This window comes from Trachurus japonicus, chromosome 11 (genome assembly GCF_045865225.1).
Source record: "Trachurus japonicus isolate A0001 chromosome 11, Traja_1.0".
Classification (NCBI taxonomy): Eukaryota; Metazoa; Chordata; class Actinopteri; order Carangiformes; family Carangidae; genus Trachurus; species Trachurus japonicus.
In genome coordinates, this window is record NC_140917.1 from 26502131 (window position 1) to 26517023 (window position 14893).

Sequence of the window (14893 nt, forward strand, 5' to 3'; positions counted from 1 at the left end):
TCATCCAGATGTGTCTTTATCATTTCAGGGGAGATTTTTTTTTATTTTTAAATAATAACAGTATAAAGGACACTGACTCCTCCCCTGGAAACTAGCTGCACTCAAGTTACAGCCCATTAAGAACAGCAAGACGGCAGCGCACCACATCTGTCCAAACCCAAAGCTTACGTCTGGATCAACAAGAAAAGTCTTGCTTGTGTTGCTGCTCCCATCCATCCTGCCAGATGTGAAAACATCAGCCCAGAGAAGCTCTGTTGTCAAGGCAATACATACTTTGCGGTTTAGCAGTAAGCTCCACAGGAAGTCAAATTTCTTACCAGTGTAAGAAAAGGAGCCATGCTGGATTTGGTTTTAGAGCACTTTTTTCTTTTTTTTTTTACCTCATCACTGTTATGATCATTTGTCTTGCCATAGACGGTGTCAGATTTTAGCTTCAAATGGAGGACTGTCACATTAGCCTGTGCCTTCCTGCAGCATATTGAAAGATAGCTCATTTCCATTTCCCATACTGTACCGAATTCATTATTGGATGGGTGAGGAAACAAGAGGGAATGGTTGCTAAAATGCTAAGTCCTCAGGATCCTGGCAGGGGAAAAGGACACACACCACGTTTCCCTTCATGAGGTCCATCCATCATCTCACTGTTTGATTGGCTGTCACCTCTGTCCTCTGTGTAAAGGTGACCCAGACCCTGACTCTGTCCTGGCTTTCACCTTTTATCTCTTTATCCTCGGGGCTGTGTGCGCGTGAGCTCCATCAGAGCAGTGATTGACTGTACAAGCTTTGTCTCATTTGTCGAAGAGTGTTTTACCGTGACAGGCCCAACAGTCACACCCACTGAAGATCACTCTGACCCCCCCCACTCTGTCGGCCACACACCTAAGGACACATGTACCTCTCTCTTCTCATTAAAAAGAGCATCCCCGTTGAATTTAGACCTGCAGCCACTTGATATATTGAGCTGGTCAGTCTAATGTTTCAGTAATTAATCTGGTCCACTTGATGAAGGAAAAGGTTGTTTCAGGAAGCAAAATAGGAACAGGGTCATATCCCTGCCTGACAGGATGGATTTACTGCCGGAGCACACACTCTGTCATGCTTGATCAGCGCTGATGGCTGTCAGGCACGGGGGGGCGTCGCTCTGTCTGTGTGAAAGCATTTGACTGTGTGAGAGTAAACAACCATGACCGGCACATGTATATCTGTTACATGTTCATTCAGAGTACAGGGCCATGAAACATGCAGTCTAATATCGGTACGTATGGAAGCTGCCTGCTCTGCCATGATAAAGAAAACCATCAGTTTTCAGCACTCAGGCTGTGAATTGGCCTTCACGCCTCATTAGTGTTCACTAGTAACACAGCATATAAACAAAACCGTGCAGTATGCAATTTCAAACAACCTACGGTTTTCTAACATCTCTCGCTACATACAGTATTGCAATTTATTTTATTTTTGACTGATGCTCTTAATTCTGTTTTCATGCAGACCTCCCCTCCCCTGAGTCCACATGACATATCATCAATTTAATCAAATTATTCCCATGCCCTTTAAATGCATCTCTTTTTAAAGGACTTTCAGGTGCAAACCTACACTTATGTATCATTACCAAACCCTTCCAACACATCAGGGTTCACATGTGAATAAAAACATTTTTCTTTTTATGCTCAGACTGCGTTAAATCACCACTGATTAAAAGTGCACATGGTGACAGGTTTGATGGGATGTAATCCCCTGGAGTTAAGTGGGATATTTTAACCATGTGGCGCAGTGCAGTTGGGACACTGCTTTCCAGCTATGCAGAGCTGGTTTCCAAAATAAAATAAAAAAGTTGTATAAAAATGCTCCCTCATTTTTGAATTAATTTATTCATTAGGTCATCCTTCAAATTGCTGTCATCTGTGGGAAATGACAGAAAATACTTTGAATCCCATTTACAGTGATGGCTGTCGTGCCATGCCAATACGGTTTGATGAAAGAGCATTTAGATGGGTGGTGTACTGTGGTGTTATATATTTAGAAACCAGCAGGCAACTTTAGACTTTTCTGTTGGTAAACTTTCACAGGTTTCTGCTAAGTCATGCACACGCTGCAGCTTATGAGTCACACTTGGAGTGCAGTGGGGATCCAAAGCCCCCGTGGCTGTTTGTCATGTGGTTGTGAGTCAGAACTCTGTTACCCACACTGCCACTGCCGCCAGGTCAAACACGGCTTTCACCTCACTGGATTTGCACCGGCTTTCCCTCTCATTTAGCTTCTCCTCCCTCTCTGTCGTAGCACTTTCTAACAACCATTATTAAGACTTTCTCAGTAGTTGACCTGGTGAGGCCGCCCATACTCAAATCAAGTCACAAACTATAGCAGCAACAACAGTTTATGGAAACACTGATGATATATATAACCCCTGGCAAAAATTATGGAATCACCACTCACCATTCATTGTGTTCACTCACAGACATGCCACAAAACTATTTTTTATTCAAACTGGCTTTAAGAGACACTTAAAAGAAAGCAAGAAAGAAAATTGTTGTGTCAGTCTTTGTTATTTTTTAGATCAAGTAGAGGAAATGGACTGGTAGCGTCAAGATAGAAAACTTAAAGCAATATGTTTTGAAAACAGAAAACTCACAAGAACACAAATGAGGAACAAATGGGTGGAAACTGGAGTCAACGTCTGTGACCGAACTGTAAGACACTGCCTAAAGGAAATGGGATTTACATACAGAAAAGACAAACAAAGTGGGCTAATGAAAAGCAATCATGGACTGTGGATGACTGGATGAAAGTGATATTGACGAATCTGCATTGGGCAAGGAGATAATACTGGAACTCTGCAGAAAACATGCACATTTCCACGGCCATTGATGATATAAGGGCTGCATGTCAGGTAAAGGCACAGGGGAGATGGCAGTCATTACATCTTCAATAAATGCACAAGTTTACATGGACATTTTGGACACTTTTCTTATTCCATGGATTGAAATGATGTTTGGCAACGATGATGTCATCTTTCAAGATGATAAAAGAATCTTGCCATTGAGCAAAACCATGAAAATTTTCCTTCAGAAAATTAATCACAGTCCATGATTGCTTTTCATTAGCCCACTGTAACCTTTGTTTTTCTCTGTTTAGGTGTTAATGATGGCCTTTGATTTGTCCTTGTTCTACAAAATTTAACAACTTTTTGCCAGGGGTTGTAGGCTAGTTGTTGGTGTAAAAGGAGCACGTGAAATAAAGAATTTGTTAAATGAAATTTAAAAAAAAGGCTGTTGTTCATAAATTCATTGTAAACCACCCAAATACACCATTAACTTTAGTATGTTTTATGACTAATTATGTGTTGATAAATCCACTCTTAAAACATTGGATATTGGACAGTATTGATTATGATTACGATTACGAAAACTTTATTATCCACTGAGTGGAAATTCCTCTTTGGTTTCACCACCATAGACATGTCACACAACAACAGAACACATTGTAACACAATAAAAAACATTTCAAGGATAGAAAAAATAAAAATAAAATAGCCTACAGCAGTAACTGTACTTCACACATCTCACATTCAAGTACATAATCTCATAAAGAACACCACAGTACGAATCAAGTTTGATGTAATTCCCAAGTTTGGAAGAAACATAGATCATTTATATAGTAGAGTTTATATGCTACTGTATTTATAGGTCGGCAGTTACCAGTCCATATCTTTCCTCCATTAACTCAGCCTTACTCTTTCTGTCACACCTATCCCTCTCAGTTTTGTATCACCAGTTACTTAGCGACAATCTCTGCTCTCTCACCTTCAGTTTTATTTCATATGCTCCAAAATTCCCTGCTCTCTCCTCCTCACACCTCTGTCACCTGTCTCACTACCAATCCTGTGCTCATTAAATGAAACCCAGATATGTCAAGATGCCGTGTCTCACCATGTCTACCGAGCTCTCTTTTCTTTTGTTTTTTGGTGAATGATCCAATTGTTCTCATTTCTGTCTCTATTAATGACTCAAATTACAGCAAGTATTATCGGAATGCCAAAAACCCGCCGGTTTGGAGCGTTCACTGAAATTCCCAGACATGCTTTATTAAACAACGTCACACTGTCATTTTTAGAAATCCTGACGAGTCTTTGCTGTAACATGGCAGCAGTATCTGTGCAGCCAATGTAAAAGGATGGAGATTTCAGATGCATAACCTCACTTCAAATAATGGCAGACATGTCTGGGAAATGAAAACACATATTTGACACCAAGGGAAATCAGAAGTGGTTATCATTCATGGTCGCATCCATTTCTGAGTGTGATGAGTGTCATCAGTCGGTGAGAGAGGATAGACGTACCACTGCCAGCCAGATCAACTGTTATACATGTCTCTCCTCATCCACCAAACAGGATTTCTGGTGTAGTGCTTGGAGATAGGAGGGGCTGTCCATCTCCTGTGGGATAAGACCAGTTAATAATTAATCAGTGTTATTGAAATAGTTGGTTTGACTCATGGTTCAACTTCTGCTCATGAAACAGGGCACATTACTAACAAAGTTTACTGGAGCTCTTTAACTGTTGGATATGGCGGCAAATATTGGAGATATATTTTGTGAGACAAAAATAGATAACATAAAAATAATGCCCATGAGTTAGTTTGTTTTTTAACAGTTGCAGTTAATGAAGACTTATGTAGAAGACTTAATGCTAGGATAGACTTCTTGTCTTGTCGAACCAATCTGAGACATGCCCTTACCCATTAATGATGTTTGAGGGGAAACCCATTGTTCTGATCTATTGCAGCAGATGAAACTTGACAGGGATTCCTCATGGGGACTTTTCTTTTCACTTGTATTAGGCCTTCTGTCAGAATCCATATATGGCTGTGCACATCCTTTGTGCTGATAATTGTATGCCGCAGAGTACGATTAACAAAGGTCCTGCGGGTAAAGTGTCGGTCTGCATGCAGACTGATAAAATGAGCAATTGAGTCAGAAAACCTTGTAGGGCAAAAGTGTTCCGCATAGGACAGAGTTCCTCTTCTGCTTTGTTTCTGTTACAGAGGCGATCAGCTAATAGGGACGTTACTCATTAATTGATGACTGATTTTGACTGAAATTATTATGAAAAGAGGAGATCATCACCTGTAACACTTAAAGAATCACAGTGAACAATGAAAAAAAGATCAGAATGGATGCAGCAGAACCAAAGGTATCATCCTTTTCATTCTTTCTCCCTTCTCAAAATCTGAGGCCTACCCACGCTGCAACGGGACCATGGACAACCGTGTCAGATGTTTGGGTACTGATATGCTTGTAATGAGTAATGTAGCCTCAACCATAGAGAGAGAGTGAAGACAAGAGGAAATACAGATTTCATATTAACTCCCTCTGGAGCCACAAAACACCCGGTTGAGCTGTTTTCACATCTAAGTAATCTTTATTTATACTGTATAGCACTTTGCGCAGATAAAATCCCGAAGTGCTTTACAATAAAAGTGCAGTGGCATGATTTGAAAATAGGACATGATGGTAAATATCCCAAATATTTGAAAGGTCTTCTGCACAGGATTGACCCCAGGTGGCGGGGTCGATCCTGTATATAAAATAAAATAATAATAATAAATAAAAGTGCAGTGGCAAAATAGGGCAAATTAAAATAACACAAAATAGATACATCACATTAAAAATATAAATACATGCCAATAAAATAACATAAGAAAAGCATCCAATCAACTAAAAGCTTGTCTAGATAACAGTGTTTTTTTAAAAGAGGAGGACCTAGATGATTGACCTGAAGAATATGGTGTTAAGAGATCATAGATGTACTGTATAGTGGGTCAAATCTAAAATTTAAAAATGCAAATGGGTAGAGTTCCCCTTCATTAATGTATTAACTGAAAGTCTACAGATTTTGCAGTCCCTGGTTCATCTGGGTCTGTGTTGCACACCATAGATTTCACTGCAAATGTTGTGTCTGTGGTCAGAGCCCATGATATAAGCCTTGCATAAAACATGGAGGGATTATTCTTCCATTTATTAGTGTATACACCTCAACACTTAAATCGCCTCCTGTACTGTAGGTGGGTGTAACAAGTCTCACAGGACGATTCTACTCTGTGCTCTCTTCACGTTTTTGTCTGTCTTTATAAAGGAATACCTGCACAAGGTTTCCGTGGAGCTCAGATAATCCTGTTTCATTGATCTCTCCTGAACACCAGTGTCTGACGTGTTGTACTGGCTTTTTTTTTTTTTCAAATGTACGCTATATTTCTTGTACCTTGAGATTTTCTTTTTCTTTCAACTTCTTGTGGGTTTTTTCCTGGAGTGTTTTTTTCCACAACAGCACTTCAAAAATGACCTGACTTAGCACTGCACGTCCATGCCCTTCGACTCTCTGCTGCTCCCGCTCGCTTCTTCTTTCTTCGTATTTATATAATTAGATATAAACACGATAATAAAATTCATGTTTGCACTGCATTTTTCAATGGATATGCTCCAGTGTGTCACTATGAAAACACCCTTACTGCCACTGATGCTGAAGTCAGTGTGACTGTGCAGAGTTTACTTGTTTTAAAAATAGGCAAAATGGCAAGGGATATTTATTCTCTGCTCAACTGACAAATACCTCTCCCAGCAGGTCTGGTCTACAGTGGCTCTGTTTTGACTGCAGCCTGGAGACGTTTGAGTCAAGCTGAGTTAAATTATGTGTTTGTATGGTCAAAGCTTTAGGTCTTTCAACCATCTCCCTGCTTCAGAATAAGAAAAACATCACCCGTGATTCATGCCTGTCTCGCTTGTTCTCTCCGACCGATGTGTCTCACATCATCTGGTTTAATGGTTAACAAAGTGCAGTGTTTACGATCTCGAACGCAGCGAGATCCACACATATTCCGTCAGTGACACATTTACGTTTTTTACCTCGGCGCTCTTACGCATAAGACTGAAGTCAGATGTCTTGGAAATTATTTTATTTTGAGTGTCTTTCTCATCAATAATCTGCATCCCAGCCCAGTGAATGGATTCACCATGTTGTTTGGTTTGCCTGTAAATATACGTCCTTAGCAGAATTTTGTGGCACTTGTGGCACTTGCACAATTTGCACTGGTTGTTTTCCCTCTTCTTAGAAACTGATGTAGTTGTGTATTTCAACTTGTCATTTATTTCATTTCAGATATTACGTACTGCAATGCCCTGAGTGTTATTTGTTGAGGACTGAGCTGGTTATCAGCCGGCTGCAGTGGGTGGGGAGGTCTGCTTTCTTAGAGATAGAATCAGGATTGAAGCTCCGGTGTCTACAAGCACTTTCCATGTTAAAGCGTCTTTGAGATACTAAATCCCTAACAGGAGGGGTGTTCTCCAGCTGCTTTTTTACTCAATGGATTAGGGGAACCGACAAAATAGAATTCTTTTAACAGGGCAAACAAAATGAATTTGATAGTGGTTAATAGGCCAGGTGTTGTCTTTCCCTGTCAAATATTCAGTCCAGTAACATTCAGTACAGGAATGAACAATAAAGGGCTAATTAATGGAATGATTCTAGATACATCGGATTTCGATTTTATATATTTAACGTTTAAGTTATGGCACTTATTCCCTTTAAAGGTATACATGTAATATGTAGGAATTCCCCCCATCTAGCGGTGCGGTTGCATATCGGAACGTATTCTTGATGTTGCATTCACGTGAAATTGGGCAGACGTCAGACAGACAACAGACGCTGCATGTAACAGGATAAACAAGCGTCTATGTCAACAAGTGGTCCGCCAGCACGAGGCAAAACAATACAGGCGTGACAATATGTTGTCATGGTGATGTGGTATTGTTTACCTGACCCACGTTTTACCGTCTTTCTCTCGTCCAGTAAAATGACATCCGGTTGGTTTGCTGACGGCCGTCTGCCTGACTGCACCTGAATGCAACACCAGTGCCTCCGTCCTTCCTCACACTACACAGTGGTGACAGTTTTAACAGGCCGAGCCCACAGCTCCGCTGAGTTTCTATGGTTACCTACGGTCACGCTGCCACTCAACGTAAAAAATGGCGATGCAACATGGCCGCCTCGGTTCGGTGCGTCGCCCACTTATGTATTTGTAACGACTTGTAACAACTCATTCTAAGGTACCAGAAAGCTTTCATTTGTATGCAGGTGTGATTCCACTTCAGTAAATACATATTTAATATTTTGAAAGCAATATTTGATATTTGCTAATAAAAAGCCAAATAAGTTACAGTTACATACTGGGGCTTTAAAGGAGGGATTTTCTATTGATTGAATAAGACACATTAACCATTAAAAAAACATCAACATCAACAGATGGGGTAATCCATACCAAGATGAGCATTCATGGGCCACCTGCTTGTTGATTTAACAGGCTCGGTGTTGCTGGCTATCCTGGATATCCACTTCAAAAAGGACAAGCAGCTAGAGATTGACCGAAGCAATTTTCAGCTAAAGGGACATACTGTATTGATTATGACACTACAGCCTCTTCACAACATGTTATTCTATCCGTTCGATTAGAGAGACAAAAGAATGAGAGAGAAAAAAAACCAAACACAAATAAAAGGATGGTGAGACGATGATGGAGGAGGAAGCATGTCCACTGAGAATGTTGGTTTCATTGTCTGACAGAATCCAACATCTTATTTAATTTCCTATTATCGTTCCGCTGCTTTCTAGGTTGCTGTCAGCCTCCCCTGTCTTCAGGGACTTTTTAGATGCAGACTGACAACCACTTAGTTTCCAGTAATGCTCAGACATGCGGTAGCTTACAATGAAAAATTTTTGGCAGAATCAAAGTGGGTCATTGCTGCAGATCTCCCATATGTAGGAGCAACTTTTTTACCAAGGGATAAGTATTGTGTTACGATCAACCATCTTAAAAGTCTGTTTTGATTTTCATATTCTGTAGATGGAGGCTGCATTTGCGTCCATCCCTTTGCCCTTTTGAAATTCAAAGGGGAAAATTAATTAAGTAGAGAGAAACAGTATAAGTGAAATGGATAAGAACGAAGACATTGACTTTAATGAGTTCATTTACAGTTTTTCTCGATTGCTAAGACACATTTCTCGAAAGCTGCTCTCCTTTTCTCTAAACTGTGAACACAAACCCCAATTTTCAAGCTACATTCACAAAACCTCAGACTCTTCTTGCAAAACCAAACTTTCACCTCAAAACAGTTCAATCTGTGCCCAAAACTGAACTATGTTGTCAAATCGTGCTCCAAGTCAATCAAAATTAAAAACACTACTGAGCAGTCACTAAACACTACATAGAAAATTGGAAAACACAATGCTCAGCACATGAAGCTGTAGAAATAAATGTTTATTGTTCACTGTAGCTAAATGCATGTTGCAAAACAAAAAACCTGTGCATTTACGTAGCACTTCTCTCCTTCCCTTTCTTTCACCCTCCTCCCTCCCTCCCCACATCCATTTCATCCCCTTTTCCTTCCTTCTTCTTTTTTCTTCCCAGTTCATCCCTCCCTTCCTCCCTCATCCTTTCTTCCTTCACCCTGTCGTCTCTCATCTTCTCCTCTTCCTCTCCTCCTCCTCTCCCTCCATAAATGCATGTTGCAAAACAAAAAACCTGTGCATTTAGCACTTGTACATAGTACTACTGTACAAAAAAAGTACAGAAAACTGAAATCTTGTGCATTTTCCACGTAGCACTTGTACAGTAAAAAAACAAACAGAAATCTTGTGCATTTAGCACTTGTATACAGTAAGCATACGTAAAAATAAAGTACAAAAATATAGAAATGAGAAGTGCACAACTCAGCCACAGCATCATTTCTCTGTACTGGATCAGGCCACAGGACTTCATCCTGAACTGGCTTATATAGTATGTTCCCTCACATCATTAGCCACAAGTCTGATCAATTTTGAGTTGTTGTGTTCAACCGGTGAAACCTGTGCTTTAGTTGTGTTTGACTTTTGCCACGTTTGCTCAGCATTATGCAACACAGGTGCATCACAATGAAAATGTGTTGGTAAGTTGTGTCTAAACAGGTGAAAAGTGCTGATGGTTTTGCCAAAAGAGACTGATTCAATCAGTGGGTTCAGGCAACTGAGCACTTGGTTCAGACAACAGGGTTTAGTGTTTTAGCAATTGAGAAAAACTGTAATTGTTTTAACGCCGTCTGTGTCTTTCTTTGACTCGTAGACGATGCAGCGGCAGCAGAGTCAGATGAGTTGGTAGTGGACCGCAGCTACGTGAAGAAGAAACTGGAGCATGGACTGACACGGATCTGGCAGGTTTGTAGAGAAGAGTCTGCCTCCCGTCTTTCTGTCTTTGATCTAAAGCACGTCTCTTTCTTCCTGCTCCTAGTTTTTTCTTTACATATTTTCTCTCAGATTTCTCCTCAACCCAACGTTGCTCAAGCGCTTATTCCAAGGATCACCCTGTGCCTCTCATTTCTCTCTTTAGGATGTCCAGTTGAAAGTGAAGGCCTACATCCTGGGGACGGACATGTCCAACTTCAAATACGATGATTTCATCGTGGTACTGGATGTCATCAGCAGGTACACCGCGCACAGCCGGAGCGGACAGCTCATCCGTTGTTTCCACTAATTGGTCTTCATTATCTCGCAATTGCTGTCATCCTCTTGTCTTTAGTTTTTCTGTTTTTCAGGATTATCTTCTTTCATACGTAGCCTCTCTTTTGCTTTTCTTCTTTCTCCCAGTACCCACTTACTCATTCACTCACAGCCTCTAACTTACTATGAAGTCTTTCTTTTTTTTCTTGCACATATTATTCAGTTTTGCTCCATCTGTGCTCTGCTATCTGACAGGTTTTTTCACTGTTCTTCCAGGACGTGCTCCTTTTTTGTAATTGTTTTTCAGCATCAAGGGCTGTAGCCAAGGCGACTGTCAGTTGAGGACAGAGATTTACAGTAATCTGGTTTCAGGCAATATGTCCTAAAAAATTTGAGGTCACTTCACGAGTAAAACAATGCTTTTTTTTTTGTTTTTTTTGGTCTGAGAGAGCCAAGTCAACAGCAGAGAAAACATATATATATATATTTAGCCTGTCCAATTACAATGTCCAAAGATTATGAGTTGGCTCATTATCACGTTGTTAAAATTTAAAAATTCCATCACTTTGATATCCATCTTACCAACATGAATATTAAACTCGCAAAACTCAGATGGAACTGTGTGAATGCATATGAGAAGTTCAGAGAACTAGAGAAGTAGAAAATGGAGAGTTTTGGCGCCTTGTGGGTTGTTACAGACGAAAGTGGCATCGTATGTTTCAAGGACTTTGAATTAAACTCAACAGAAGGAAACTCTCCAAGGTCGGTGCATCTTCGTTAGAGTTTCAGTGAGAATTGCGGTATCACTCCTTCTCCTACAAGTGTTTCTGGTTCATCCGTACACAACCAGATTTCAGTGCTACAGTGAGAAACAAACAGGCACTCTAGCTAGCCCACAGTGCGCAGCAGTAATGATTTGTCAGATAATCCCCTCTTACAGACACGTCGTGGGGGGTGGGGAAGCTTTGGTCGAAAGAGAATCAACCACAACCGTTTACAGGAGTTTTGAATGATCAGTCTGTGGTGCGAGATGCTGAGACACTGTGGAGAATGTTTGCAGGTAACATCGGTGAGCCCTTCAGGCAGATAATGAAACCACAGCGCTGTGGATGAGGTCGTCTTTTCCTATAGTGAGACAGCTGCTGCCTCAGTCAGCTGCGGCAGGTTGAACAGCTTGATCAAGTACCTATAAATGTTAAAATACCTCGTTTCACATGCTCCACTTTAGATGCCAAATCGTGTGGTTGTTTAAAACCGTTGCCAACAGTACGTCTGTCTGTCCCTTGACTGGCATGTGTTACAAGAGCCAGTCTGTTTACACTGTGTCTCCGTGACCCTGCTGGCTCAGCTGTCAATCAAACACAACATTGTCTTTCCCTAGTGGCTCTGTGGATCTGAGCTGTTTTTATATATCCCCAATAAAAAATGTTTCCCCTTACTGAATGAAGTGTTACAAGCAATATACTTAAAAATCACTGTTACATGTTTTATGTTATTTGACTGCAAGCAAAATTAAAAATGGATCTTTTGGAGCCATATTTATAATTTATGCTGTATAATTTGGTACCACCTTTTGATAACACTCCCCTTATAAATGTTTTATGAGTGGTTTGTAACTACTTCATTAATACGTTTGTTTACACTTTGTAAAGAATTTGTGTTATATAACATATTATATAAAAAAGGACACCACTGACTAGTTGCTTGCCAAATAATGAGCCCACAGGCATCAGCACTTATCTTATTGGTTACTGAGATTTTGTTTGTTTTCTCTATCATCAGCACTTGTGTCTGCATTCACTGGATATTTGGAAGCAAATTATTAGCAGTTTATCTCTATGAGCATATCTTAATGTTTAAAAAGTTGAATGTGGTCAGATAAAATGATAGTTACTCGTTTGTAAGATAAGAGAGTACCAAGCATTAACTGCATCTTGTCAAATAGTGAGCCTGCATCAAGGCATGGAAACTGTTATAGCCTGTTTATAACAGTTTATTTATAATTTACAAAGTGTTCAGAACTATAAATAACCTATCCATAAACATGTATGAATCATTTTTTGGTATCTCTAATCTTTCTTTAGCACTTAACTTGATGGAAAATTAAAAATCAAATGCATTTTTTGTACATGTTCCATCAGATAACAGCCAGATTTAATTTAACAGTGCACAGTAGATTGATTGGGTAAATTCAGTTCATAAAGTCTCAACCAACCCCACTTCACCCCTCTCTTTCAGGTTGATGCAGGTGGGGGAGGAGTTCTGTGGCAGCAAGTCGGAGGTCCTGCAGGAGTCTATCAAGCGCCAAAGCATCAACTACTTCAAAAACTATCACAGGTGAGATGTTTCCATCGCCTCTCCCCGGTCATGCAAGAGTTTAATGTTGTTTCTGTTCATGCGTAGAGATGATGGAACTGGTTGTTTGTGGACAATTAGATGCAGAGTTTATGGATCTGGCATCTGCTTCTCCCCTGATGTTGCTGAAAGAAACGTGGTGAAATGAAAGTAGGTGGAACAGACTTTGGGACAGCAGGTTGGCATTGCTTGACAGAAACATTTACAGAAGATCACTGCTATTGGCTGCCTCTAATGTGCTCTATCCCCAGTGTAACACTCTTTGGAGGAGACGCATGATTACATGATAACACTCGCTGAGCAAGAAGCACATTTACATCTTGATTACACACGCCACCACTTGCCAACCAAATGAATATGCAAGTCTTCGCTAAAGACGGCGCTACAGCATCAGAAGTGATTTGCATTGATCACTAATTGTGATTACCTGTCAGGAATCATTGATAAGATGCTTAAATATCAGAAAGCTATGACAGACTTCATCCAGAGAACAGAAGAAGAGGATGTGGATGTACAGCAGCATTATGATGCCACATTATACACTCACTAAACACACTCGCATTGGCACTGCTGGCCAGGAGGCTTCCTCTGAGCATCATCATCTTCACATTAGGTTTGATTCATTTTCCAGCCGAATGTCATTCCACAAACAGATTACCCATCGGTGATCTTTGACTCACTGATGCCCGGAGTTGTCAGTCAGCTGCCTGCAGGGACACGGCCATCAGAGTGGGTGTATTGTTGGCCTGTGGCTGCAAACAGCAGAATGACATTGTCAGGCCTCAGACATGATAAATAGTGTATTTAAGAGTGTAGACGAGCTTTGCCACATACATTAGATTATAATAGTCAAAGGTCAAGGTCACAGTGATCTCACAAAACACAAGTCAGGCATTTTGAATATCTTTGGTTTGTAGTTGATGTAGGGTTAAAGGACAATTCCGGGCAAATTCATCTCAGGGCTGTATTTTCCTATCATTTTAGGTCTAAAAGAAGGAATCTGAAGATTTTCCGTTTAATTTCTCCTGTTTTGTGGTAGTTGTGTCTGTCCCCGCATCGCCACGGCAACAATGAATGGGAGCGGATTGAAGTTTACATCCCTCAAAGCCGCATTTTTTTTTTTCCACAGACAGCGTCAGATGGCGACTCAAACATGCACCGAGAAGTTTATTTACTTCAAGCAAGCGGACATGTTTGTAAAACTAGATCTAATTCAAAGTAAAAGAAAAATAAAAAAGCCTTGCATAGCATCATTCTAGGTGGTTTATATGTAGCCATGTCTGATGAGATGTTTAGTAGCCGACCGTGTTCTGATTGTTGGCCAAGGTCAGTGTGACCACATAAACCACGTTTTCAGCCATAACTCAGCTATTAACATACATAATTGTATACCTTTCTGACCTCCTCCACATTGCCACACCTGTTCGCACAGTCAGATCCTCCTCCATCCACCTCTCCGTTCCCAGAGCAGAGCATTCAGCCGCTCTGCTCCCCAGCTCTGGAACTCACTCCCTCCTGACCTTCGGAACATCACATCTATTAATCTGTTTAAAGGAGACATATTATGCTTATTTTACTGCTTTTTGCTTCCTATTGTTACAATTTTGAACACCTATAGAGTATTTCTGCATAATTTTTAGCTCCAAAAACTATTTAGTCGTATCGTATGGATATAAAAAAAAATCCCAATTTCAGCCGCTATGCGGCCACTCGGGGAAACGCTTCGTTCTGGCTGCTGCTTTCCTCTGATTGGCTAGCTCAGTGGAAGATTCTACAGGCAGACCGAGGTTTCCCAAAAAATCCAAACTCAAAACTCATCTTTTCAGACTTGCCCACCTGATTCACTGAACTTGTTTTATCTTATTGTATTTTTCATGATGCTTTTATGCTGTGTTTTTTGCAATATTTTATATGTGATGTTTTCTGTTTGTATAGATAGATAGATAGATAGATAGATAGATAGATAGATAGATAGATAGATAGATAGATAGATAGACTTTATTGTCCACCGTAGTGGA

The 14893-nt window shown here is 40.4% G+C and overlaps 1 protein-coding gene across 2 annotated transcripts in view; it reads left to right on the top strand.

Moving 5' to 3' along the window:
• The window catches only part of vps50 (VPS50 EARP/GARPII complex subunit), a 113329-nt gene that overhangs the window by 54879 nt on the left and 43557 nt on the right, over positions 1 to 14893 (top strand). For both annotated transcript variants that reach the window (XM_085792050.1, XM_085792051.1), the window contains exons 14-16: positions 10147 to 10238; positions 10411 to 10505; positions 12759 to 12857. In XM_085792050.1, the coding sequence (XP_085648176.1) occupies positions 10147 to 10238; positions 10411 to 10505; positions 12759 to 12857 (286 nt within the window). The remainder of the gene's footprint in view (positions 1 to 10146; positions 10239 to 10410; positions 10506 to 12758; positions 12858 to 14893) is intronic.